General features: G+C 45.9%; 1 protein-coding gene and 1 long non-coding RNA gene across 2 annotated transcripts; one reads left to right on the top strand and one right to left on the bottom strand.

Annotated features, from left to right (window-relative positions):
• The first annotated feature begins 10,274 nt into the window (after window positions 1-10,274).
• LOC137545950 (uncharacterized) lies at window positions 10,275-14,135 on the top strand. Its single transcript, XR_011026133.1, has 3 exons — window positions 10,275-10,629; window positions 12,810-13,263; window positions 13,974-14,135. It is a non-coding gene; the product is annotated as an uncharacterized lncRNA (long non-coding RNA).
• A 2,226-nt stretch (window positions 14,136-16,361) lies between these two features.
• Window positions 16,362-19,848, bottom strand: LOC137558403 (putative nuclease HARBI1). The gene is made up of 3 exons (XM_068271743.1): window positions 19,769-19,848; window positions 17,796-18,078; window positions 16,362-17,168 (listed from the first exon to the last, which is right to left on the bottom strand). Exons 1-3 carry the CDS (start codon window positions 19,846-19,848, stop codon window positions 16,362-16,364), a joined length of 1,170 nt encoding a protein of 389 aa, XP_068127844.1.
• Window positions 19,849-27,353: the final 7,505 nt, after the last annotated feature.

Here is a 27,353-nt window from a genome sequence, read left to right on the forward strand (position 1 = left end):
AAACAGGTGGATGAGTGGCTGACCCCGCACCACCTGGAGATAGGCAACGTGGTGTGCGACAACGGCAGCAATCTGCTTGCCGCTTTGCATATGGGGAAGCTGACACACATACCCTGCATGGCACATGTCATGAATCTAGTGGTTCAAAGATTTGTGGCAAAGTACCCTGGCTTAGCGAATGTCCTGAAGCAGGCCAGGAAGTTCTGTGGGCATTTGAGGCGGTCTTACACAGCCATGGCACGCTTTGCGGAAATTCAGCGCAAAAACAACATGCCGGTGAGACGCCTCATTTGCGATAGCCCGACTCGCTGGAACTCGACCCTGCTCATGTTCTCCCGCCTGCTAGAACAGAAGAAAGCCGTGACCCACTACCTCTACAACTACAGTAGAATGAAACAGTCTGGGAAGATGGGGATGTTCTGGCCCGACAACTGGACACTGATGGAAAATGCATGCAGGCTCATGCGGCCGTTTGAGGAGGTGACCAACCTGGTGAGCCGCAGTGAGGGCACCATCAGCGACTTAATTCCCTACGCTTACTTCTTGGAGCGTGCTGTGCGTAGAGTGGTGGATGAAGCTGTGAATGAGCGTGACCAGGAACCGTTACGGCAGGAACAGGCATGGGACCAATTTTCATCAGACCCAGCTGTTTCCTCAACACCTGCGGCAGCACAGAGGGGGGAGGAGGAGGAAGAAGAGAAGTCGTGTGCAGAAGACGAGTCAGACTCAGAGGATGATGAGCAAGGTGTTTCTTTGGGGGAGGAGGAGGAGGAGGAGGGGACAGCGGCAGGAGAACAACCTCAGCAGGCATCGCAAGGGGCTTGTGCTGCTCAACCTTCCCGTGGTATTGTTCGCGGCTGGGGGGAGGAGGTTGACTTACCTGACGTCACTGAGGAAGAGCAAGAGGAGATGGAGGGTACTGGATCCGACTTTGTGCAGATGTCGTCTTTTATGCTGTCCTGCCTGTTGAGGGACCCCCGTATAAAAAACCTAAAGGGGAATGAGCTGTACTGGGTGGCCACACTACTAGACCCTCGGTACAGGCACAAAGTGGCGGACCTGTTACCAACTCACCGGAAGGTGGAAAGGATGCAGCACATGCAGAACCAGCTGTCAACTATGCTTTACAATGCCTTTAAGGGTGATGTGACGGCACAACGCCAGCAAGGTACCACTGCCACTAATCCTCCTCCCGTGTCCACGCAGTCAAAGACAGGACGCTCCAGCGATCTCATGGTGATGTCGGACATGCGGGCGTTCTTTAGTCCAACGCCTCGCCGTAGCCCTTCCGGATCCACCCTCCACCAACGCCTGGAACGGCAGGTAGCCGACTACCTGGCCTTAAGTGTGGATGTAGACACTGCTGTGAACAGCGATGAGGAACCCTTGAACTACTGGGTGCGCAGGCTTGACCTGTGGCCAGAGCTGTCCCAATTTGCCATCCAACTTCTCTCCTGCCCTGCCGCAAGCGTCCTGTCAGAAAGGACCTTCAGCGCAGCTGGAGGCATTGTCACAGAGAAGAGAAGTCGCCTAAGTCACAAAAGTGTTAAGTACCTCACCTTTATCAAAATGAATGAGGCATGGATCCCGGAGGGCTGCTGCCCGCCCCAAGACTAAGTCAGTCCCCGCACACACAGCATCTCTGCCTGCACGCCGTGTGACTGGCTGCCTGGCCTGCCCCAAGAAGACTAAGTCGCTCCCAGTCCCTCTACACAGCATGTCTGCCTGCAGGCCGCTTGACTACCTTCTCCGCCACCACCAACAGGGTCCAGGACTCCAGGTGGATTGCTGAATTTTTTAGGCCGCTGTAATAATTTTTCTGGTGCGTGTACATGACTGCCTAATTTTTCTGGCTGCACTGCGGGCAGCTGCAACAACAAAAGAAAAGGCATGTACATGCGCCCATTCCCCTTCGTGATCATTACCTTGCCGAGGTGAAGGGGCTTGCGTATCACAATGAAGCAATGACCGGCGCCTAGATGAGTGTCTCGGGGGGCACACCCACGATAATAAGGTCGTTGCCTCATTGTGGTCAGACCAAATTTGATCAGCTGGACAGTCACTGTTCTGTCATTCAGCTACATCAGCCAGGCGACCATATGGGCTGTAAAGCCACCAAAACCTGCACTCTCGCCATGGTGCGCACCAGTCCAGCACGGCCATGACTACACAAACAGCTGTTTGCGGTGCGTTACACGGTGAGTTTGGTGTGTCAGTGTGAAGCAGTACCTTAATTACACTACCTGATTGATGTATACACATGCAAGATGTTTGAAAGCACTTTAGGCCTGTCATTTAGCATTCAATGTGATTTCTGCCCTTAAAACGCTGCTTTGCGTCAAATCCAGATTTTTCCCGGGGACTTTTGGCATGTATCCCACTCCGCCATGCCCCCCTCCAGGTGTTAGACCCCTTGAAACATCTTTTCCATCACTTTTGTGGCCAGCATAATTATTTTTTTTTTTCAAAGTTCGCATCCCCATTGAAGTCTATTGCGGTTCGCGAACTTTAACGCAAACCGAACCTTCCGCGGAAGTTCGCGAACCAGGTTCACGAACCTAAAATCGGAGGTTCGGCCCAACTCTAATGGGATATACATACTACAATATTGATTGAGAATAAGTTTAAAAGCTTGCCATTTCCCTTCAGTGTCCTCCCCTTGTAGTACATTATCCCAGTTCACCAAACTTAGTGCCTGCCTAATTTTATTGAACTTTGCTTTTCTAAAATTCATAGTTTTAGTGGTCCCTCTGCCCCGTGGCCTATCAGTCACCAGATCAAACGTTATCATGTTGTGATCACTATTTCCCAAATGTTCTTGAACCTGCACATTTGATACATTATCTGGTCTATTAGAAATGATCAGATCCAGCAACGCATTCCCCCTAGTTGGTTCCATTACCATTTGAGTCAAGTAATTGTCCTGAAGTGCTGCCAGAAATCTGCTGCTTTTACCAGAATGGGTAGCCTCAATACCCCAGTCAATGTCTGGAAAGTTGAAGTCGCCCATAACTATGACCTCATTTTTACTTGCAGCTTTTTCAATTTGCTGTAGTAATCGCAGTTCTGCAGCTTCATTAACCTCCCTGGCGGTAAGCCTGTCCTGAGCATGGGCTATGCCGCCGGAAGGCACCGCTCAGGCCCCGCTGGGCCAATTTGCATAATTTCTTTTTGCTACATGCAGCTAGCACTTTGATAGCTGCGTGTGCAATGCGATCGCCGCTGCTACCTGCCGATCCGCCACTATTCGTCGCGCTGCGGCCGCCCCCCCCCCCCCAGACCCCGTGCGCTGCCTGGCCAATCAGTGCCAGGCAGCGCTGTGGGGTGGATCGGAGTCCCCTTTGACATCACGACGTCGGTGACGTCATCCCGCCCGTCGCCATGGCGACGGGGGAAGCCCTCCATGAGATCCCGTTCTTTGAACGGGATCTCCTGATCGGCGGAGGCGATCTGAGGGGCTGGGGAGATGCTGCTGAGCAGCGGCTATCATGTAGCGGGACCTTGTCTCGCTACATGAAAAAGAAAAATTAAAAAAAAACAAAAACGGATTTGCTGTCCCCTGGCGGATTTTTAGCAAACCGCCAGGAGGGTTAATATGAGGTGGTCTGTAGCATACCCCAATAAGCAATTGGCAACTTTTATTTCCACAATGAATATTTACCCAAACGGACTCCACATCTTTGCAATCTTCCTCCATCTCATCGTTGAAGACACCTGTAAATGAATTCTTAACAAAGAGACAAACCCCTCCACCTTTTTTCCCTGTTCTATCCCTCCTAAACACATTGTATACTTTTAAATTAGCTATCCAGTCATGGCTTTCATCCATCCATGTTTCAGTTATTCCCACAATGTCATAGCCTTTGTCATTCAGAATGAACTCTAGTTCGTCTATTTTATTTGCAAGGCTCTGAGCATTGGTTACCATGCACTTTATATTTTTACCACCACATTTACCAATTTTGTTTACATGAAATGGGCTACTTGAAGTTTTACCAACCTCCTTAATCTTTCCACTGTCCCCACCCCCCTCTCCACCCCCCATAATGTTAGGCTCCCACTATATTTTTACCTTATCTTGTCTACATATTGAGACTTTATCCTCCCGCCTCCCCCCAGATCCTAGTTTAAAATCTCCTCTAACCGTTTAGCCATCTTCTCCTCCAATGCAGTTGCACCCTCCCCATTAAGGTGCAGCCCATCCCTGCTGTAGAACCTGTAGCCAACTGCAAAGTCTGCCCAGTTCTCCAGGAACCCAAACCCTTCCTTCCTCCACCAATTTCTCAGCCACTTATTTAACTCCCTAAGCTCCCTCTGTCTCTCAGATGCAGCACGTGGCACTGGCAGTATTTCAGAGAACACCACCTTGGAGGTCCTTGCTTTAAGTTTATCTCCAAGTACCTGAAAATCATTTTTGAGGACCTTCCATCTCCCACTAACTTTGTCATTGGTGCCAATGTGTACCATGACAGCTGGGTCTTCCCCAGCCCCACCCAATAATCTGTCAATTCTTTCCGCTACATGCTGAACCCGAGCACCTGGGAGGCAACAGACTGTACGGCATTCACGCTTTCTTCAACAGATTACCCTATCTCTGCGCCTAATAATTGAATCCCCTACCACCAGTACCTGTCTAGCCTTAGCTGCACTCCTATTCCCTTTCTCGTTACAGCAGTCTGCCCCTTGGTTGCTAAGGAGCACATACTGTTGCAGCATTGCTACTCCAGAATCATCCTCCCCAATATTACGCAAACATGCATACTTATTAGTGAGGGACAACTCTGGACTAGCCTCCCTGCCACTTTTTCCCCTACCCCTTCTAACTGTGACCCAACTAGCGGCTACCTCTGCTTCTTGCTCCGGCTTTACTCCACCCACCTCATCTTCACCGGTTCCATCCAGTGTCTGGATCGTGAGATCCAAGCTCATCTCCATGTTGTGTATGCGTCTCAGTGCTGCGAGATGCTTATTTAGCTCTGCGACTTACGCCTCTAACTGAGCAACACGCACACACCCAGGTCAACAGTAAACACCCTCAATCCGCTGATCAAGGCATGCATACATGTTGCAGGATGTACACTGTACTGCATTGTCCAACATGATGACTATTGTGTGGGGAAAAATTATTTAAAGTAAACTGTGGCGGTAAAAGATGAAACGGGAGAGTGAGTGAAGTTCGGGAGTGAGTGCAGCTGGGGTGGAAGAGGGGGAGGGGAGGAGGGGGAGTGAGTGAAGTTGGGGTGGAGGAGGGGGAGTGAGTAAAGTTGGGGTGGAGGAGGGGGAGGGGAGGAGAGGAGGGGGAGTGAGTGAAGCAGGGGTGGAGTCCTCAAAACTGAAAGACTACATCACAACGTGTTAGCACATGTATGTATTGTATGTATTTTACATTTAACAGTTTCATTGTAGTATTAATCTTCAAATAAATATTTTACATAATGCATATGTCAGGTAAATGTGATATTATCTGACCGGTTTTACACACTGCAGGTTTTACACACTATTTTACACACTGCAGGTTTTGCAGGGAGATGCCCCGCCCCTCCTTACCACACTGCAATACACAAAATGTGATTCATATGTTCCTGTGGCGCCAACAGGGTGATGCATAGCGCCGCACGCTGCTCAGTCACTAGAATTCATGGGTTTTTCCGTCATATTCTCGTCATTATGCAAGCTGCTCCGCAGTTACCAACATCTTTAAAATTCCTGCCTTGCCCATTGACTTACATTACTTCTGATGCCCCTTTGTCGCCGCGGAAGCAGGGATGGATTAAGATGTAATAGGCCCATAGGCAAGGTAGTGACGCGAAGGCAAGCAGTGCCTTTGCCAGACAACACGTTTACAGTGGCAGAAAAGCATATGTTTAGTGTACTATATGCTTTACTGTATGCGTTGCATCACACTTCCAATGCGCAATGTAACTTTTCACCACCATTGCGCTGTGATCTTTTCAGAGTGGTGCAGTAAGCAGAGTGGGGAGGGGCAGAGTCTGGATACCAGGCTGGGCTGGGAGGAGTTTGCCCCTTATTGGAGAGCTAAAAGGAGCAGCTGTACCCCTCCCCACCTCAAACCTCCCCCCTCCCATCTCAAACCCCCCCCCCCCCAAATGGGTATTTTTGAGCATCTCTATAGACTTTGAGTTGGCTCACACTAGAGCGGATGCAAAACGCACATGGTAAGACCGTCCATATTGCATCCACTTGCAGCAATATTACCGTCCACTCCACATCCGTCCGCTTCAATCATGTGTTTTGCGTCACGTCCGCCTGTATGCATCGCTGCTCATGTGTCCCACTGCCGCTTGGTCCCGTACACAGTCCAGAGGTTGGTAGTGGCAGATAGGAGACAATTGACCAATTCTCCCTAGCAACAGGAAAAATTTTCATAGGTCCACCATGAACCAATGAGAATCCTTCCTGTTGCTGAGAATTCCCAGTGGAGTTCCCCATGCTTCTGCCGGCCACCAGGCTATGTATAGGGACCAAGCAGCAGCGATCGTCAGCAGGATACATGAGTATTACGTCACGGTGCCGATCAAAACGGTCAAAGGTTATGTGGCGACTAGCCTAGTGAAAATAATGGACACTGCCCATTCTTGTAGGCTTTCATTGCATACATTTTCCCATCTGGGAAAATGTGCAAATTTCAGGCTGAGTTGTGCTAAGCGCAACGTGGCAAGCGGAGCAGGTTTTTTTTTTTAACAAGTGGAGGCAGATCCTATTTATAACATTAGGTTCTGCTTCCTGCGCTAAGTTTAGCATAAAAAACATCCCGAATGTGTGCGCTTTTGAAGCAACCCTGAACCAGCCCTGAAACCTCTATTGCTTCTGTAGTGACAGGACAAGGGAGCCATTACATAAGTAACATTCTTGCCTGGACAAAGGTTTTCAATAAAAATGCAATTAAGTTAGAGATGTCCATACTTTTGCAGACAGCTGTGGCTACAAATGTCTGTGTTACCTTTGGCATTACATATTGATTTATACCATTTGAGAGATATAGCCAAGCTACTCATAGGTAACCTGTATAATCTGGGTCAGTTGGGAAATATTCCAGCAATCTCTTTGGTCTGTTCCAAAACACTGGTTGTGAGTAGCGGCCTGCGTCTGCCAGCCAGTAAATCTCTCACAGATGGTGATGTTCAATCACATGTACAATTTCCTCCCTGTCAGTCAAGCTTCGGGAATGGATGTCAGATATTAGCTGCAGATTGCCCAGACAGCTTCCAGTCAAGTGTACAGAAAATTGTCATTGGCATTTTGTTTTCGCCATTAATTTTCAGGACATGTTTAAAATTGACCTTTTGTAAAACTCCAGACTTTTGGCTTAAGAGAATAAATATTAGGTTTAAATTGTAACTTTACTTTAGCTGAGAAAAAGAAAAACAATCCTCACCTAGACAGCCCTACACATGGCAAAGTGAACCTGTTCACAGTGTTGCCTTGCGATTTTATGGAGGCATCTTAATGCAGAAAATCGCAGTGTGATAATGTCTATGTGCCATTCAGAGTGCATCTGGTGCAATGCAGTCCAAAGGGGCATACAGACATGCGACTAAAGTCGTTAGTAACGAACGACTAACGATCGTTTATAACGACGATCGGGACAAAACTTGCGCAAACGATCGTTAACTCTAGCGACCAACGACCGAAGTCGCTATAAACGAAAAATCCGTCCTGGCGGATTTTTTATAACGACGATCGTTACAAAAAGTATGTGTGTACGGTGATCGTTAAGAAACGATCGTTCGTTAAGTAACGTACATGCGCAGATAGCATATTCAACTTGCTAGAATATTTGTTTTTGGGGCCTATATATGTAGATGTTTGAATGAGGAGCATGTATGTATTGTTTGAAATGCAAAATGTGTGTATGTGTTTTTCTGTGTGTTGTGTGTATATCTCTTTGTGTCTCTGTGTCTCTCTCCCTATATATATATAGATAGATAGATAGATAGATAGATAGATATATTTATATATATATATATATATATGTGTAAATCTCTCTCTCTCTCTCTCTCTCTCTCTGTATATATATATATATATATATATATATATATATATATATATATATATATATATATATATATCTATATATATATATATCTATATATATATATATATATATATAGAGAGAGAGAGAGAGAGAGAGAGAGAGAGAGAGAGAAAATATATGTATATAGATGTATATATATATATATATATATATATATATATATATACATCTATATACATATATATATATATATATATATAGATCTCTCTCTCTCTCTATATATATATATATATATATATATTTTGTTTTTTAAACACATAGATATGTGTTTGTGTGTCATATTGTCTATTACCCACTATGTGATCTATATATGTTTTCTTTTATATTTGTCCCAATATCTAATCATACATGTTCAATAAAAGGGGTATAATAAACAGGCGTTCGTGAATGATTGTACAAAAAATGTTTATTTACAATATCAAGTTTTGTGTTAAAACATTTAATCTTGTAAAATATTAGCAACCCTCTGCTTCATTTGTGTTATCTCCTCTTGGTAAAGCGACATAGAGGCCCACATGTTGCATTTCATGACCTCCGCCTTGGCATACAACTCGTCCAATGCCTCCGTTATGTCAAGTACTTGTTTTTTTTCTGTGTGAAAAACAAAAATTTTTTTTATGTGATTGGACATATTGTAATAGGTGAATAATGTCTCTGTCTCTCATGATCTCATAATCACTCACTCTCTCTCTCTTTTTTTCTCTCTCTGTCTGTGTCTCTCTCTCTCTCTCTCTCTCTCTCTCTCTCTCTCTCTCTCTCTCTCTCTCTCTCTCTCTCTATATATATATATATATATATATATATATATATATATATATATATAGTGTGAGAGAGAGAGAGAGAGAGAGAGGGACAGGGGACATGGATGGATACAGAGAAACACATACCTACACATATGATCACTGGCGGCATGAGGTCGAAATTTAAATGTAGGAATGGTACGTTATATAGTGATCCATATACACTAATCGGGTATTTTACATACATGGCATACTTCCTCCCGTTTAGAAACTGTGACAACTAATGATATTCCATGTTTGGAGAACTGATTATGTACATCTCAAATTTGTTTTGGGTGTGTGTCAAGGGATATTACCAGCAAACTATTTTAGCAGAAGAGTATAGAAGTGCTGTATGGAGCATCATCAAAGGCAACACTCATGTTCTTGACAATGGACAATGTGGTGTCATATGCCACAGTTAACTGTGTTTACAATGTAGGCCCTATATTCAGAGTTTGGACATGGTAGAAATGAGGAATGTTTCAAGTACACAGACTTCTCACACTCGAAGTACACAAAACATTGTCCATAAATCAAAAATGTTGTTGATTATGTTACACACACCTAGAGGTACACATTATTCAAAACAAGTTTGCCCAGCTTGGGTAGAAGAATGTTCCAATAAAGGGTGAGTATTATAAACGTTACTGTTGTGATGTGGGATACTTACTGATCAAAATAGTTGCATTAGGGTCATCAGATGTGTCCTCATCCTCCTGGGTTTCCACATCTACTTCTTCAGGTTCGTGTGAAACCTCCTCCACATCACCAGATGTCTTTTGGCATGCTGAAAAAGAGTATCAGACATGTGTTGTTAGTGATATGTTCACATAGGCCTGGTGCACACCAGAGGTTTTGCTTGGAGCATATAGACTTGTTACATGTGCGGCAAATGTTATCCTATGTGTGTGTGCACACTGGAGCAATGATGTTGAATACAAAATCACATAACGTAACTTTTGCCATACATTTTTTAACCACGAAAAATAATTACAATTTAATGCTATGGGGTCAATTAACAAAAATCATTGATCCAGTGTACACAGACACAGGAGAACAATAGCAGCACATGTAAAAAGTCGCAATGTTTAAAAAGAAACCTCTGGTGTGCTCCAGCCCATTATCTGGGTAATCATACAAAGGCTTTTCACAACATGCAACTCACAAGTGTGAAACAATACACACCCAGTTCTATGATTGATTGTTGCCCTAATGTAAAATTGAGGTTAGGAGTGTTATGATAGTAAACATGCATAAAGCCTCCACCAAAGACACCTTGCCCATTAGGAATGAGACATCGAATCTTGATGTGAAACATATAATAGTATTAAACAAGAAGTGCATGATTGTCTAGCATGCACTACAGATATAATGCATATATATTGTGAGTACATGTACATGTGACACTTACCAATACTCTCTCCAATAACATGTCAGTCTGTGGTCACTGTTGTTGTGCTTTTGTGGTATGTGTTTAAAATGAAGAATGACAATATCAATGATACAATAGTATTATGTATGTAGGCACACACATTGTCTAATAACTTTGTCTTTTTTCATGCAGTGCACACCTACCTTCATCACATCTTGCTTGACTGGTCTCTGCAGTCTCCCCATCTCCTTCAGCCTGTTTTTGAGGCGCTCCATCCAAATCTACAAACAATGTGACAGCCATTAAGGACTGTAATGGATGTCAAGAACTTATCATAAGAACATCACATTACTGTATACATATGGCCTGGACTACAGATAGCTTAGAAGATACTCGGTGTGGCATGTCGATAGTGTTAGGTGAGAGTAGTGTAAGCTTCTTCTAACCTACAAGTGCAACACGGCCCATTGTCATTGTTAATAGACTGTTATACTATTGTCGTTGAGTGGGTGTTTTATTTGACAACTATTCCTGTGATGAATACCCACATAAGTTATTTGGGGTTCCCTCACACACCATTATCCCTGTGCAACCACTCCAACTCCCTGGTTAAAGCCACCCAAGGTGTCCTTTTGGGGGTGGCCCGGTGGGTCAATTGGGCCAGGCCCCACACCTGGAGAAGGGTCCATACCCTCTGCGGTGGGCGAGTGGACATAGTAGGCCAAAACCTAGAAATGTAGACAGTCCACACTGAGTCAAAGAAAGATGGTGTTGCATGTAATTAGCTATCCAGTAACGATTCAAACTGTGTCTTATGAGTGTCTCTCTGTAGCACATCTGCATAACCACAGTTTGTATGTGTTTTCTATCCTGATGTGTGAGCTTTTGTACACTTTCTTATGCGGTGGGTCCCCTGCCATGGGCATGTATAATTGTATCAAGTATTGTTATTTGAAACTAGCATCCACCACTACAGGAACACAGAGATATGTTTCCACATTCTAAGTCGGCAGCTATATGTGTTACCCCACTACAGGGATCTGGCTGTACCTGTCCCCAGTATAGGTAGGCAGATGAAGATAGTGGACGATTGTCCAATGGGAGTAATATGACGCACATAAATCTTAGGACCCTGTCAACCTGCTACTGTCATGCTAGGCTCAGTGCTGTAAGGTGTAGTGTTGAGGGTTGAGTGGGCCTCAGGCCGTAAGGCTGCTGATGCTTGATGAAAGGGGTGTCCACACCATTGGGAGTCCCCATACTGGCTCATGTTTTGTTGGTGGTAGAACGGTTTTGCTTTGATGTAATTTTAATAAACTCACACTGAAATAAAAAAAAGTACTGAACCATACTTTCCTTCATCATTACTGGCCACTACGGTGCATTCAATAAGATAGGCCATGGTGATGGAGAAATGAAATACAATGGTTACAATCTACAGATACATGTGTATACTTACCAACAGGAAATAATGTGATGCTTTCCTCCTCACCAACATGCATGTCTTCCTCCTCATCACCATCATCATCAGCATCATCTGTCGAAGTAATGACATATATATGATTAAGTATGTACCCTCAAATATATGGATAACTATGGAGTTCATTGTACACAATGCCAGATGTACCTTCTTCCATTTCCCTCTGGACCGCCGAAGTGTGCCCAGCCTCCTCTGGCTCATCTCTGCTGGCATGGCCTGCTTCTTGTGGCTCCTGTCTCTGCAGTCTCCTCTTCTCTTCTGTGTGTCAAGTGAAATGTTGAGGCACATATGTAACACACATTCTACATACATTATCTTCAAGTGTGTAAGCGTTCCACACACAAAACTAAATACTGATTCACAATACTGGTCAGATGCAAGTAAGATGGAGTGATATGTGCAGCAAGAGTTGTTGTTAAAGGCAATACTATGAAACTGCTATGCCTGCAAACACACTATTACATACATAACTACTTACTGTCTCTTTTCACTTTTCTGCGCAGAGATGCTAGGACCTCCCTCTCACGCAGCTTTAAGTCCGACCACCTTCGCATTAAGTGGTTTTTGGTCCTAGTGACCCCAGAAATTTTTTCCAGGGAAGAAATGACATGGTCTAAAATATAATTTTTGCGCTCAATGGGTCTTTCATACACCTCCCTCCTTCCATCATAGTCCCTCTTATCAAATATTCTGACCATCTCTGCCATTTCTTCCCTGGACATTCTTGTGGCTCGCTGCACAGGTGTCCTGCGTGGCATGGTTGCTGTCACAGCTCACAGGACTACAGAATGTAGAAGAGGAAGTGACAGTTTGGATAAACAGGAAGTTAGCAAGCGCTTCTTGCGTCATCCGAACGTACGTTCTGACGTACTTACGTTATCCGAACGTTCCAAGAAATCACTCAAATAGGGTAACGTAACCTTATAGGCGGCGTATAGTAATGCTTCCTGAACTTTCGGCGTCTGCGTCTTTCAAGGTAAGTTCGTTTAAACCTCGACCGTGTTTATCAGTAACGTACGTTCGTTAAGTTTCTTTCTTGCTTGCTTGCTTGCTTGCTTGCTTTCTTTCTTTCTTTCTTTATATGAAGTTTATGTCACCTCCATATGTTTGTCTTTCCAGGACAGTCCAGGAAACTATGGCAGTGGATATCTTTTCAGATTCTCAATTTACACGTGAATTTATAGACCTCTATAGAGCACACCCTGCCCTTTGGAAGACAAAAACTAAATGTTACTCGGATAGGCGTCTAAAGGCAAAAGCACATGATGAACTCGTGCAGTTATGTAAAACGGTCCTCCCAGAGGCTGATGTCCAGTTTGTAAAAAATAAGATTCAAAACTTAAGAACCGTGTTTAAAAAAGAATTAAACAAAATTGAACGATCAAAAAGATCAGGGGCTGCAGCTGAAGAGGTTTATAAGCCACGACTATGGTATTACGACTTACTTGCCTTCACCATTCCACATTTAAAAGGTCGTGAGGCTATATGCAGTTTATCAAGTGAACCCACTGACTTGAGTATCAACAGCGAGATGGCTACTGGTGACAAGGATCCTAACCTAGAAGAAGAAGAGGTATGTTTTTTTGGATAATGTCACACTGACAATGTGTTTTAAATGGTTATAGATTGTTCCAATTAAACTGTCGCTTTGTGAAAAAAGCAGAATCCACATTTCACACCCATGTATACTGAGGGAGTATAAAAGGTGAGCCTCACCTTTGTTATAGGTATGTTTCCACATTTCATGCACAGAACAGTGGAATGTGGTGGCTACTGTTCCGAAATCTTTCCAGAAACCAAGCTTACTATTCAGCTACAGATACATGTCACATTTGTAGCTTGCTACTTAATTATAAAAAGGACAATGGGGGCCAGGTTAGTTTTCGGCCTGCAGTAGTGTGTGATTCACACATTAAACAAGTGTGTGCAACAAACCACTACTAACACACTGAGATGTCATGTTCTCCATGCTTTCTGAGGTGTGGTGTGTTTATTTGGAGACATAGAAATGACCCACACGATTATGTTAATCAAGTAATTAATAGTTGACACATTGTGATGTAGTGCATATTTTGTTTGATTACTAAACATCTAACCTCATGCTTCAATTGCAGTAGGCCAATGTTACCTACCCTTGCCCATTTGTACATTACTGACAATCGACTCCCAACATGAATAAGCTCTGAGTACATTGGACATACCTTACACTAAATGTACCTAATGTTTACATATGTGTTTAAACTTTGTACAAATTGCTGTATTTTTTGTCCATTCATTGTACAGACATCTGTCGCTGGTCCCTCCCAGGAGAGCACTAAACGCAGATTTGCCCTGAAAAAAACTCGCAAAAGAAGAAATGTTCTTGAAGACAAATGTGAGGAAGCTATTCAGCAGGCTGTTATGCTAATCAACAAAAAAGATGACTCCTGTGATGCGTTTGGGAATTTAGTGGCAACTAAATTAAGAGCATTACCGGAAGATTTGAGGCCACACACAGAAAGTGCTATCTTGGAAGTTTTCACTCGCACAAATACTCCTGCAGCACAAATCCCTAATGCTACATTAGCATCTGAAAAAGACCAACCTCAGCCTACATTCACACATCCACAACACATGCATCAACCTACATTAGCACAGACACAACACATGCATTATCCTACTACCTTACCACCAACACAACACATGCATCATAACGTCATGAGTCAGTATAGTCACAACTATCACACACAACAGTATGAGCCCCATTTCTACCCTCCTGATAAAATACTTGACCATCCACAAACACATGTGCAACATCCACTATATCAAAAACAATTGGAAACTGTGTGGCCAACTCAACCCAATTATGCGGATCTGTGATAGCTCCATCCGTGCCTATATGGATACTCTTCCTTTAAGGATCAATGAAGAGAGACTAAAATGGAGCCATAATGTTTGTACATTTAATCAACAATAGTAGTTGCCTGGCACCCATGCTGGTATATTTAGCGACACTATATGTGAGTTAAACCAGTAACAAGCATGTATCTGCTATGTATTTACACTGATACACAAACTGACATATGACATAACGAGATAGACGTGTATGTAGAGTGCCTAGCACAACAACAATTATGCTGTGTTCATTATTAGCTTTATCGGTCAGAATGCCATAAATATCCGGTATGTAAGTGGCTGAGACAGTCCAGACTGAGACAGGAATTGAGTACTGTGTGACCCACACTGCAAAGAACTTGCTGTTTATATCAGTATCTTGCTGTCAAAAGGCACTTTGCTGTTGGACAGTGTGGTCTAGTTGCATTCTGTTATCAGTGCCGCTCACGCTGTATTCACTTCCTGTCTGTGTCAGCCACTTACATACCTGAGATTGAAGTATTGACACCTGAACATGTACAAAATGACCACAGCATAGTTCTACCTGTGATAGACACTGTACATACCTATTTGTATCTCTGGTCACATGTCATTTTGCCTATCCTTTACAGGACCCAAGCTGTCAGACTACATGTCCCTTTCTCTGTAGGTCTCCTTTATACTGTATGTTGTATGGCTTAAACATACTGTTCAGGTAGCTGCAGGAGAGTTACAATCTGGCTCCTCTTTATAGGATGCAGCCAAACCCGGGTACATTATGTAACCACACCTGTTTGTCAGCCTTGCTGATCAGGTCTACCCAAGTAGTGATGACATCAGGTCAGCAGGATCGGCCTGTAACACATTTAGGCAATACATACCTACCTCACCTTTACTTTCATGTCTGATTTACGTTGAACCTCGACATTCAGTATGAACAGATAAGCATGTTCTATAGCCACCTTCCAAAGTGTGTTGTTTTTTTATTTTTGGAGGGTACTTATGTTCCTTTTTGTTACGTTATGTATATATTTGGTAGCCCTGTGTAATTGTGAGGAAGGCAACTTTGGTTACAATGCCAATCTTAAACTACTTCTACATAGACTGTTGTATTTTATTCAACAAAGGTGTTAATAAAAATGTATTTCTTCACCTGAAACGCTGGTGTTATTGTGTTAATGGTGTAGTTAGTATCATTGTTTAGTTGATGTACACTTAATTTTCCTTGTTGTTGCATTGTGGCAATATCCTATCATTAACAGCTACAGTAATTGTGTAGTACAGGTTAGCTTTAATTAGTACTGTGTATGGAGACGACATCCCAATTAGCACAGAATAATTAGTACATAATTAACACTCTTTTTCATTTTGTGTAAACATTCTGAATGGTATACATATAGTTAATGAACCAACGAGCATTCATTAGACTAATTATGTATTCGGATCTAATCCCAACAATTTAATATAATTGAGTGTTAATTATGCACATTTATATTGTGTGGTCCAATCTGTCAAAATAACATGCATATCCATTGTAGACTATATAAGTTCACTGCCTCACATGTTTATTGGGTTGTGTTAATAAGGAACTACAACAACACCCACATGAATCTCTAATTCAAAACACATATTATGATGTTCCATGTCTAAACCAGTATGTGTAGGAAGCAATGTTAAGTGTGACCTAACACATATCTGGTACATGTGGGCCTTGACTTGTAGTTGATTAACAACAAACACATTTGAAGATGAACATAAATTTAATCACAGGTACGTGAAAACACAAGTTGCAACACAATTGTTAATAAACAGAACAACTCAAACTATACTGGCATCTTGCCAGGCCACAGCTCCAGCTCGTGAAAGAAAATAGTCAGCATAGGCCTCCCTATTATTTTTAGCCTCTGTAGTGGCATTTCGAGGCGGACAGGGCTGCAGGTCAGTCAGGACATGTGGCTGTGCTCTCCATTCACCTTCTACCACATTCCCAGTAGAAGTGTCCACCCTGTCCACAGCGTGCACAGGAAAGTATGTGGGAGCGTGCTGTTGCCGAAGAAAGTTGTGCAGGACACAGCACGCATAGACAACTGTATCCACCTTGTCGATCCGCAGATTGATAGCAGTATGCATCACACGGAATCTACTGGCTAAGATGCCAAAGGCATTTTCCACTATCATGCGGGCCCTGGACAGACGATAGTTGAATATTTTTTGCCGGTATTGTATATTTCTATTTGGGAATGGCTTCAAAATATGTGGGTGTAACGGAAAAGCCTCATCTGCAACATAAACAAAATTGAGGTGGTTTACAGTCAGTGAATTGTCCGGTACATTGAGCTGGTTGTTAGTAAGGCGTTCAAAAAAAGTTGTTTGTTCGATGACACCACCATCAGACTGCCGCCCATTGCGGCCAATATCCACAAATAAAAACTGATAGTTGGCATTAACTAAGGCCATCAAAATTATACTAAAAAAACCCTTATAATTATAATAATAAGAACCGGTATTGCCAGGGGGAGTAATTCTTATATGCTTTCCGTCCAGAGCCCCGCCACAGTTTGGAAAGTCCCATAAACGGTGGAATTCTGCAGCAATATCCAACCACTCCTGTGGTGTTTGGGGAAACTGAAAAATGGAACATAACATAAAATTAGACATTTGAGAGTCATGTAGCCAAACATTATTATTATTATTATAGTACAATCTACACAAACAGAGCACATGAGTGCATTGTAAAAACAGATATATTTAACATAGCTGCCATTGCTAGTTGTCTGTTTGGCTGCAGTAGAGCCTAAAACACACTCCTTACATAAACATCACACTAGCCAAGTGGAACTTGCATCACTAGCCACAGCCGGGACAAGGTCCTACAGCACCCAAGGCTGAGCCAGCAAAGTGCGCCCCTCCCACCTCAGCTGTCACACACTGATTGCTAATAGACTAAGAGGCCCACAGGGCCCATAGCCTCCACAACACCTTAATATGTATTTATCTGTCTTGTACTCACTTCCATGTAACCCCTCTTCTTATTTCTCGTTGCTTCCATAACCATTCTGAATGACAGCTGAATGAAATCTGTGGCCCCTCCTACACTGCACCCTGAGGCTGGAGCCTCTACAGCCTATGCCGGGGGCCGGCCCTGTCAACAGATTATTCAGAAAACTGGGATAGATTTTCTATGACACAACCATAGCATTATCAGTGTAACGTCCCTTCAATAACATGTTATGCAACATCAAATGTACATACCTTCATAAATTCACCCTTCAAGGCGTCAATTATTGCTTGGCACGTTTCTGGAATTATGATACCCAAAGCTTGCGGAGAAATTCCGGTTGAAAACTTTAAATCCTGGAGGCTGCGTCCAGTGGCCAGGAAGCGCAGGGTAGCTGTTAAGCGCTGTTCTGGGGTGATAGACTTCCTCATCCAGGTATCCTCCTTAGAAATTAATGGCGTAACCACATGTAAAAGATAGTGGAAGGCTTCTTGCGGCATGCGCAGATAATTCCTATAATCATCTGGAGCAGAGATGCTGAGGTCATGTAACAGGCTGTCATGTGAGATCAAATCTCTATCTTGGAGCCAGCTTTTTGCCCATGCACGGCCTTTCCTCTTTTGCTTAAGCACTTTCAAATTTTTACGCACTTTTAACAAAACTAATAAGGCAACACTAGCCCGCTGTTTTTGGGACATATGCGATGCCATTGCTGCACTGGAAACACGACAATAACGAACGAACGTCCACACCAAATGCAGCAACCTCTATACTGTTGCTAAGCCTTTTATAAGATGGCTTTACGTCACTTCCTGAAATCTACTGAACGAACTTTCGTTGGGCGAACGATCTGTGCGCAACTTCCTCTTTCCTACTAGCCATTAACAATGACGTTCGTTCCGGGTTCATTGATCTGAATAACGTTTAGCATAATAGATGCACTGCATCATACGTTCGTCACTTCCGCATCGTTCGTTCGGGAACGATCTGATCGTTTGGCACTTCCAACACACCTTTACTAACGACCCTTTCATTTCTCGCCTTAATTGATCGTTCGTCGTTGGTAACGAACGATCGTTATCGCATGTCTGTACGTACCTCAACAGGCTACAGTATCCCAGCGCCAGGGTTGCTCAAATGTACCAAAATTTGATTCGGGTACATTCGAATTCGGGCCCACGGAAAATTCGGATTCGGATGCAATCGCCGAATTCGGTTCGGGTTGCATAAAAAAATTCGGGAAAAATTAGTGTTCGCGAATTCGGATGGGTTTTTTTTTTTAAAGGGAAATCACATGTAAATAGGTCTAATATAAAAAAGAAAAATGTGATGGAAAACTTTTTTTCAGCATTTCTTGTTTATTCATCTTTTTTTTCTCTCCATCTTTTTCCTTACCATCTTCTTTTTCTGTTTTGCCCTCTTTTTGTTTCTCGTCATCAATCATTCATTATTATAATTTTCATCATCTTCTTCTTCACTGGCATCTGGTTCTTTAAAGAGACACTGAAGCGAGAATAAATCTCGCTTCAGTGCTTATATTCAGCAGGGGCACGCTAAACGGGGGTCCCTTACCTCCTATCCCGTGCAGCGGGGGATCACTTCCGCATTCAGGCAGGGCTAATGGCCGCAGCCCTGCCTCACGCGCGTCTGTCAGCGTGTATCTCCGCCTCTCCCCCGCCCCTCTCAGTCTTCCTTCACTGAGAGGGGCGGGGGAGAGGCGGCGATGCGCCGCTGATAGACGGCGCTGAGAGGCAGGGCTGCAGCCGTTAGCCCTGCCTGAAGAGCAGCAAAATCTGCGACCAAGTTGGTCGTTAATTTTGCAGGGGGGGGGGTTGGGGGTGAAGGGACCCCCGTTCAGCCGCGGGATAGTGGCGTTTTAGCAGGGGCACACATGCCCCTGCTGAATATAAGCACTGAAGCGAGATTTATTCTCGCTTCAGTGTCTCTTTAAGTTCTTCTTCTTCAACACCTGGTTCATCTTCAATTGTTTTTTCATCTTCTTCTTCACCTGGTTCTTCTTTGTCTTCTTATTCTCCTTCTTTATCATCATCATCTGGTTCTTCTTCACCTGGTTCTTCTCTTCTTCTTCTTCACCTGGTTCTTCTCTTCTTCATCTTCACCTGGTTCTTCTCTTCTTCATCTTCACCTGGTTCTTCTCTTCTTCATCTTCACCTGGTTCTTCTCTTCTTCTTCTTCTTCACCTGGTTCTTCTCTTCTTCTTCTTCACCTGGTTCTTCTCTTTTTCTTCTTCACCTGGTTCTTCTTCAGCTTCTTATTCTTCGTCAACATCATCTGGTTCTTCTTCATCTGGTTCTTTTCTTCGTCACCTGGTTCTTCTTCTTCTTCTTCACATGGTTATTCTTCTTCTTCTTCACCGTCCACCACCAACATTCTTTGTTTTTTCCCTTACAGAACTGTATTGTTGTAAAATGTTATCTTCAACACCAGCATAGCTATTGTAGTGGCGAAATAGCTAGTGGCGCATGGCAGCAGCGCATAATTCTGTGGACCCTGGCGGTGGGAACACAGACAGGCAGGAGGATAACTATAGCAGCAGGAGGAGGAGGAGGAGGAGTAGTGACGTATGGCAGCAGGCAATGTCACAGGCCAATGGTACCTAGCGTTGGTACCATGGCTGAAAATAAACAGCAAAGAGCAGGAGGAGGTTCCGGACAGCAGTCGTGCAGCCCACATTGTGCCCAATGCACAACTGGGACAGCACAGTTTTCAACCCAGACACCTCAGAATTTTTTTTTTATACAAAAGTATAGCTATTGTAGTGGCGTAATAGCTAGTGGTGGCGCATGGCAGCAGCGCATAATTCTGTGGACCCTAACGGTGGTAACACAGACAGGCAGGAGGATAACTATAGCAGCAGCAGGAGGAGGAGTGGCGAATGGCAGCAGGCAATGTATTCTGTGGACCCTGGCGGTAGGAGCACAGACAGCAGGATAACTACAGCAGCAGGAAGAGGAGTGACGTGTGGCAGCAGCAGGCATGCATTGTGTGGTGAACAGCAGGAGGATGAAAATCAGCGCATCGTAATATGTTGGCGCTGTATAAATACAATAAATAAATAAATACACAAATAAATAAATTCATAAGTAAATCAGTAAATTCATAAATATATAAATACATCAGCAACAGCAGCAGGAAGAGGAGTGACGCGTGGCAGCAGCAGGCATGTCACGGGCCATGGTAGCTAGCGTTACTACCACAGCAAGTGAAGAAACACCAGGCAAAATTATCAGGACCCCGGGAATGAAGGTTTATGTTGTCAAATAATGATTCCCAGGCACCTCATGTTCTCCTCGCGCCGACAGTGGGTGCCAGGAACGTGCCTTCAATCCAGGCCTGGTTAATCTTCAAAAATGTCAGTCTGTCCACTCCCTCTGTGGACAGACGAGAGCGCTTCTCGGTGACCACGCCACCGGCCGCACTGAAGCACCTCTCGGACAGCACGCTGGAAGGGGGGCAAGACAGGACTTCCAGGGCGTACTGTGCCAGCTCACTCCAGGGGCCTGATTCACAAAGCGGTGCAAAGTGTTTGCACACGAGTGAAAACCCCTTTATCACGCCTAAACTCAGTTTAGGCATGATAAGAAGAAACTCGCGCGAATTTTCCACACGCAAGGTTTTGCGCGCGCAAGCGCGCAGGCGCGCGCGCAGCACCCGGCACTTCGCGCGAAGCTCCCATTAAGCCCTATGGGACTTTGCGCGCGAGTGTTCGCGCGTACGCGCGGTAGCTTCGCGCGAGTTAGAGCACAAAGCGGTGATAACTTTGCTAGTGCAAAGGTTATCACGCCTAAAGTCTTTTAGGCGTGATAACTGAGTTATCACCGCTTTGTGAATCGAGCCCTAGATGTGCAACCGCTCCACCCAGTACTCCATGGGGTCCACGCTGCCGGTGTCAAGCCCACTGAAGGACCCCATGTACTCAGCCACCATCTGGGTCATGCACTGGCTGTGGCTTTCAGAGGAGGTGACTGCTGCACGCACCTCCTCTCTTGGCTGTTCTACCGTCATGTAGAGCGCCTGCGTCAATGACAGCAGGTCTCCTGGGCGCCGGACGCTGCTGGTCCTGGCCGCAGGCACAGGCTGCTGTGCTGGCTGGACAGAGGGGTTGGAAGCCTGGGGGAAGGCTTCCTCCAGTCGCCGAACAAGGAGCTGCTGCAACTCGCTTGTGCACTGCTCACGTCCTCTAGCAGGCAGAAACTGAGCCCACTTCCCCCTCAGCCGTAGATCCAGGATCATGCTGATGCAGGCGGCCTCCCTCGCTTGCATCTGCTTCACCCTGGGGTCTGTGTGCAGGCAATGCAGCATGTGCGCTGCCATGGGGAACAGGGTGGTCCGTGACACAGAGACATCAGGGTCAGCATCCTCCTCTGGCTCCTGAGCCTCTTCCTCCTCTCTCCGCCCTCGCAACACTGCTGCTGCGCTCCGCTGTTCCCCCTCAGCAGCGATGTCCAGCACCTCCAACTCCTCCTCATCCTCCTCCAGGGATTCAAATTCCTGCACAGCAGTGGACTGCGCAGGCGGCTGCTGTTCCAGCTGGTGCCAGGCCTCCTCCCCCAAATTCTCCAAATCGCCAAGTGCCCTGTCCAGCAGACAAACAAAGGGCACCCACTGGCAGAGGGATGCCCGCTCCTGGCTCACCAGGTTGGTTCCCTGCAGGAAGGGAGCCAACACCAAGCAGACCTGCTGCATTTGCCCCCACTGTGCGTTGGTGAGGAGCTGGAGTTTGGGGTTGCCTTCCAGACTGCCCTCCTCTGCTCAACCAGCCGCTCCAACATCGCCAGGGTGGAGTTCCAGCAAGTCGGCACATCGATGACAAGGCGGTGTGGTGGCAGGCCCTCGTGCTGCTGGATCTCTGCCAGCTTTGATGCAGCAGCAGCTGAACGGCGGAAAGTGCGCACAATTTTCCGCCCCGCTTCCAACAGCTCCTCCATCCCCTGGTAGGTGCGCAGGAACTTCTGCACCACCAGGTTCAGGACGTGGGCCAAGCAGGGGATGTGGGATAAGTGTCCCCTGCTGATGGCAGACAGCAGGTTGGCGGCATTGTCGGACACCACCAATCCGATTCAGAAGCCTCTGGGGGTCAGCCACGTCTTCTCCTGCTCCCTCAGGTAGCAGAGCACGTTGGCTGATGTCAGACTGTTCTTCCCCAGGCTGACCATCTCCAGCAGCGCTTGGCAGAGGCGGGCCTTCACGCTGCTGTTGCGTTGTCGCTTGGCGGCGGGAGCTGCTGCTTCTCCCCTGACCCCGCGTGGTGGCACCACATAGTGGGCGACTGGTGCCGCTGCTGCTGCTGATGCGCCCGAGGGTGGACCTGCTGCTTCCTCGCTCGGGCTTTCCACCAGGCTGACCCAGTGTGCTGTAAAGGACAGATAGCGTTCTGTCCCAAAACGGCTACTCCATGAATCCATGGTTATGTGGATCCGCGCACTCACAGCGTGATCGAGTGCGCGGCCCATGTTCGCCATGGTAAACCGGTGCAGTGCTGGGATCGCCGTGCGGGAGAAGTAGTGGCGGCTGGGGACTTGCCACTCCAGGATCCCAAAATGCAGCAGCGCTCTCATGTCACTCCCCTCCTGCACGAAGGAATATGGCAGGAGCTGGGAGCACATGGCCCGGGCAAGCAACCCGTTCAGCTCTAGGATGCGCCTGTGAGCGGGAGGCAACACCTTGGTCACACCGGGAAAGGACTCGCTGAGCAGGGTCTGGCGGCGTTTGCCTGCGTGTGAGGATGAGGAGGCCACTGTGGAGGGAGCTGATGAGGCAACTGAGGACTGGCTGCCCGGGGGAGGAGGAGTGAGTTGTTGCTGCTGCTGTGCTGCTGCTGCTGGGTGGGATGCTGCTGCTGCTGCTGAAATCTGTGCAGTGGCTCTCTGGCTCTAACCACTGCCTGCGCCACTTTGCATCAGCTTCTCATACTCACAAAAATCCTCAAAATGCCTGGTCTCTAAGTGGGTCGACAGGCAAGAGGTACTCAGCTTGAGGAGATCGCGACCTCTGCTGAGACTGACCTTGCAACTGTTGCAAATTGCACGGGTCGGGTCCTCTGTGCACTTAGTGAAGAACCGCCAGACTGGGGACTTCAACCTGCCCTTTGAGCTTGAGGGCAGGGGTTTTTTGGTGGCCTTTGAGGCTTGTGCCTTTTTTGGTTTGGTTGGAGAATTGCTGTGGGTGGTGGCAGCAGGCTGTGGCTCCTGCCTTCCACGACCTGTGCTTGCCGCCTTGCTGCTGCCATGCCTCTGCGCCAGAGACACCTCCTCCTCCGATGAAGAGCTGCCTTCAAGCAAGTGTGCTGGTGGTACTGGTGTTGGCACATAGGGAGGATCCAGCACGTCATCATCATCCACAAACATGTCCTCTGAGCCTGCCTCAACCACATCCAGTGGCCCAAAATCCCCTGCATCACGCCCCTCCTTATTAGCACCAACAACAAACTGCTCCACCTCCAACTCCTCCTCCTCCTTGCATGATGATGTCCCCATTATCTCCTGCTCAAAGTTCTCCACAACATCCCTGTACACGGCTGCAGTCACTGGGGTGAAGACCGAGCTCATTGAGGGCAGGCCGGTCAATGGGGTCACCGTGACCTCAAGTGGTGGTGGAGGCCTGCTGCGGACCGGAGTGGCACTGATCTCGCTGCTGCTGGAGGCCTGGCTGGAAACGGTGGCTTCCTGCTCCACCATCAGTTCCGCCACAGCCTGCGCCTGACTCTCCTTAATGGGCCGGGGGCGACGACCCGTAGCAAAGATGGGCGCAACGCGCTGCTGTTGCGCCTCTGCTTCCTCCTCCATAACTCTGCGGTCAGTGGCTGGCGGCGGACCTGTCACAGACCTGCTGCTGCTGGCAGTGGCTATTGCAATGGCGCTGCCTCTCTAGGTGGTGCCTCGTCCTCTACCTCTGCCAGTCATTTTGCACTTATATACGAATAAACAAATGTGTAAAAAATGGCGGGAAAGGGTGTAAACCTTAATAAAGGGTTGGTGGTGGTGGTGAGTGACTGACTGCTAGTAAGTGTCAACAAAAAATGGAATGTAGTAGTAGTAGTAGTAGTAGTAGTAGTAGTAGTAGTAGTAGTGGTAGCGGTGGCGGTGGTGGTGTGGTGGTAGTAGTAGTAATGGTAGTGGTGGTAGTAGTAATAGTAGTAGTAGTAGTAGTAGTAGTAGTAGTAGTAGTAGTAGTAGTTGCTCTCAGTACCAGCTCAGTCACACAAGTGCGTAGCTCTGCAAAATGGCCAGGCTCCCCTCCTCTGATTGGTTGCTAGCGTTGCCAGGGACTCGGCTGAAGGAATTCTGAATCACTCCCGAATCCCGAAGCCGAACCCCACGCGTCATCCGGCTTAATTCAAATGCGCACATTCGCCCGCCTTCGGCTTTGGGTCTGGCGCATTCGACTTCGGGAACGCTGAATTTTACCAGAATAATTTGGGTAAATTCGCATTCGGGAGTCCTGGAGAGCACCCCTGCCCAGTGCACTGCATGCAGTACGTTACCATGTTAACAATGCCAGCACCAGTGAAGCATACTGTTCATTGACTGTGACACAACAGTCACATAATAGATGCCATGTGAGTTTTTCGTTCCGTTGTCTTGCGTTCCTGGGAATGCAATGCAGCTCCCACTGTGAAACTGACCTTATTATAGTCTGAAGGAGGGTTCACATTTTGTCAGAGCAGTGCCAGTTGGAACCAGGCCTTAGTCTGACACTTTGATCTAAAAGAGCTGACGCCCCACCAGACTAGATCTTGCAATGGTGCTTTTAGTGGCAGTCATGTTTTTCTGTGTTGCACTATGTCCGACATTGGAGCTAAACTGGGCAGCACGGTGGTGTAGTGGTTAGCACTCTTGCCTTGCAGTGCTGGGTCCCTGGTTCGGATTCCAGCCAGGTCAACATCTGCAAAGTGTTTGTATGTTCTCCCCGCTTCCTCCCACATCCCAAAAACATATAGATAGCTTTCCCCTAAATGGGCCCTAGACTAAGATACATACAATACACTATACATACATAGACATATGACTATGGTAGGGATTAGATTGTGAGCCCCTCTGAGGGACAGTTAGGGACAAGACAATATATACTCTGTGCAGCGCTGCAGAAGATGTCGGTGCTATACAAATAATAAGTAACTGTAAATGTAACTGTAACTGTAAAATACCAATGTTGGACATAGTTCGACACAGGATTGGAAAGGGTTAAAAGCCCCCATAGACAGGATATGACAATCAAGTGACATGTATTTTGTTATTTGATGCTTGTGGGAGGAGAAGGATCAGAAAATCAGGTCTGATGGGTGTTGATAGCCCTGTGTAATCTACGTCAGTGGATTTTGCATGTTCAGCCAAGACACGTTTCCCTTAAGCTAGGTATCCACGTGAGGACTGCAGAAGAGGGATCGAGGAGCTTCCGGCGACCCACGATCCAATGAACGCTCGTTCCTTAATCCATCTTCTGCAGTGGGTACAAACGACGGCACCGAACGGATGGGTCCAATGCAATTGCGGTACTTTTGCTCTGAGGTCTATGGCTATCGTTTGCTATTAGATCCCCATGGGTGGCTGTGTCGTGCAACATCGTTTAACGAGGGTGTGTTAAACAATGTTGCGAAAAATTGACACCAAGAATAGCGTTGTGGGTATGGTCCTTTACATTCTGACTAGCAACAGATGTCACGCCCCAAGGGTTGAGTGATTTGAACCTATAGAACGTGCCTACAGGTGTCTGTGGGCTTCCTAATTAGTCAGGTTAAACTAAATGTTTTACTTCAGTTAATGGTTAAAATTTGAAGTATATATTTTTGTTCTCTCGTAATTTGGTTGCTGTGTTTTTTCAATGGCCATCATCCAGAACAAAATGTATTTGTATTTTGAGATGAGCACCCTGCTGGGATTTATTCTCACATAAAGCTGTCCCTGTATTTTCAGCCAGTTTTGTATTTTGATAAGGCAAATTAAAGGTAGAAGTTTAAGAAGGAACTCTTTGTGCTGTAACTTTTTGACATTGTTACATCCAAACTCCGGATGATTTATATTACTGTCAGTTTGTGAAGTCTGATGGTCACATCAGGATGCCGCTGATGGGAGTCTGCTGATGTGGAGCGCAGTTTAATTGGCTGAGGGGGTTGAAGAGCAACAGCACACAAACCATAAAACTGGGAAATGCTAAAGAGAAAGAGGACATTTGATTATATCACTCATCACTGTTCTGTTTCCTTAAGTTTCTCTAAGTTCCCACAGCATGCTGCTGCACTCAGGTAGAGAGTCAGGAAATCATGTCTCTATGGATGGAAGTTTGTCTGATTACGGTACTTCTTTCCTCGGGATCAGTAGAGAAGCATATTTAAAGCAAAATATCAGAGGGCGGGAAACCTATACTTGCATAAAATCCCCAGTACTTCATCCAGGATTACACTTTTATTTCTTGGCAAGTGCAAATCTGTAGATAAGGACAGCATGGCGTAGTGGATAGCAGTCTCTCTTCACAAAGCTAGAATCCCAGGGTCACTAGCAGGCGTTTGTATGTTCTCCTCATTTTAGCATGGTTTTTTTCTGGTCATTTCCTCCCCTAATCCCAAAAACAGGCTGGCAAGTTCATTGGTTTGCACCCAAAATTCGCCTTACACTATAGCACAGGTGTCAAACTCCAGGCCTGGAGGGCCAGATCCTTGCCAGTGTTTAGGATGGACTGGGAAAAAAGATAGGAATGTGTTCTACCTGATGGACCGCACCTTTCCTGATTCAGACCCATCGATTCATTTGAGCTGTGTCAAAAATGTGTGAGGATCTCGGCCCTTGTAGGACCGG

The sequence above is a fragment of the Hyperolius riggenbachi genome, chromosome 1, assembly GCF_040937935.1.
Source record: "Hyperolius riggenbachi isolate aHypRig1 chromosome 1, aHypRig1.pri, whole genome shotgun sequence".
NCBI classification, from domain to species: Eukaryota; Metazoa; Chordata; class Amphibia; order Anura; family Hyperoliidae; genus Hyperolius; species Hyperolius riggenbachi.

Excerpts from the sequence above, each read along its gene's own strand:
- LOC137558403 (XM_068271743.1), bottom strand. The coding sequence starts at position 19,848 with ATGAAGAAGAACCAGATGATGTTGACGAAGAATAAGAAGCTGAAGAAG. Across the intron at positions 18,079-19,768 it reads AAGAAAAAGAGAAGAACCAG|CATCTCTGCTCCAGATGATT; the intron begins GTGAAGAAGAAG and ends ACATGACCTCAG. Across the intron at positions 17,169-17,795 it reads TGAAGGGTGAATTTATGAAG|TTTCCCCAAACACCACAGGA; the intron begins GTATGTACATTT and ends TCCATTTTTCAG.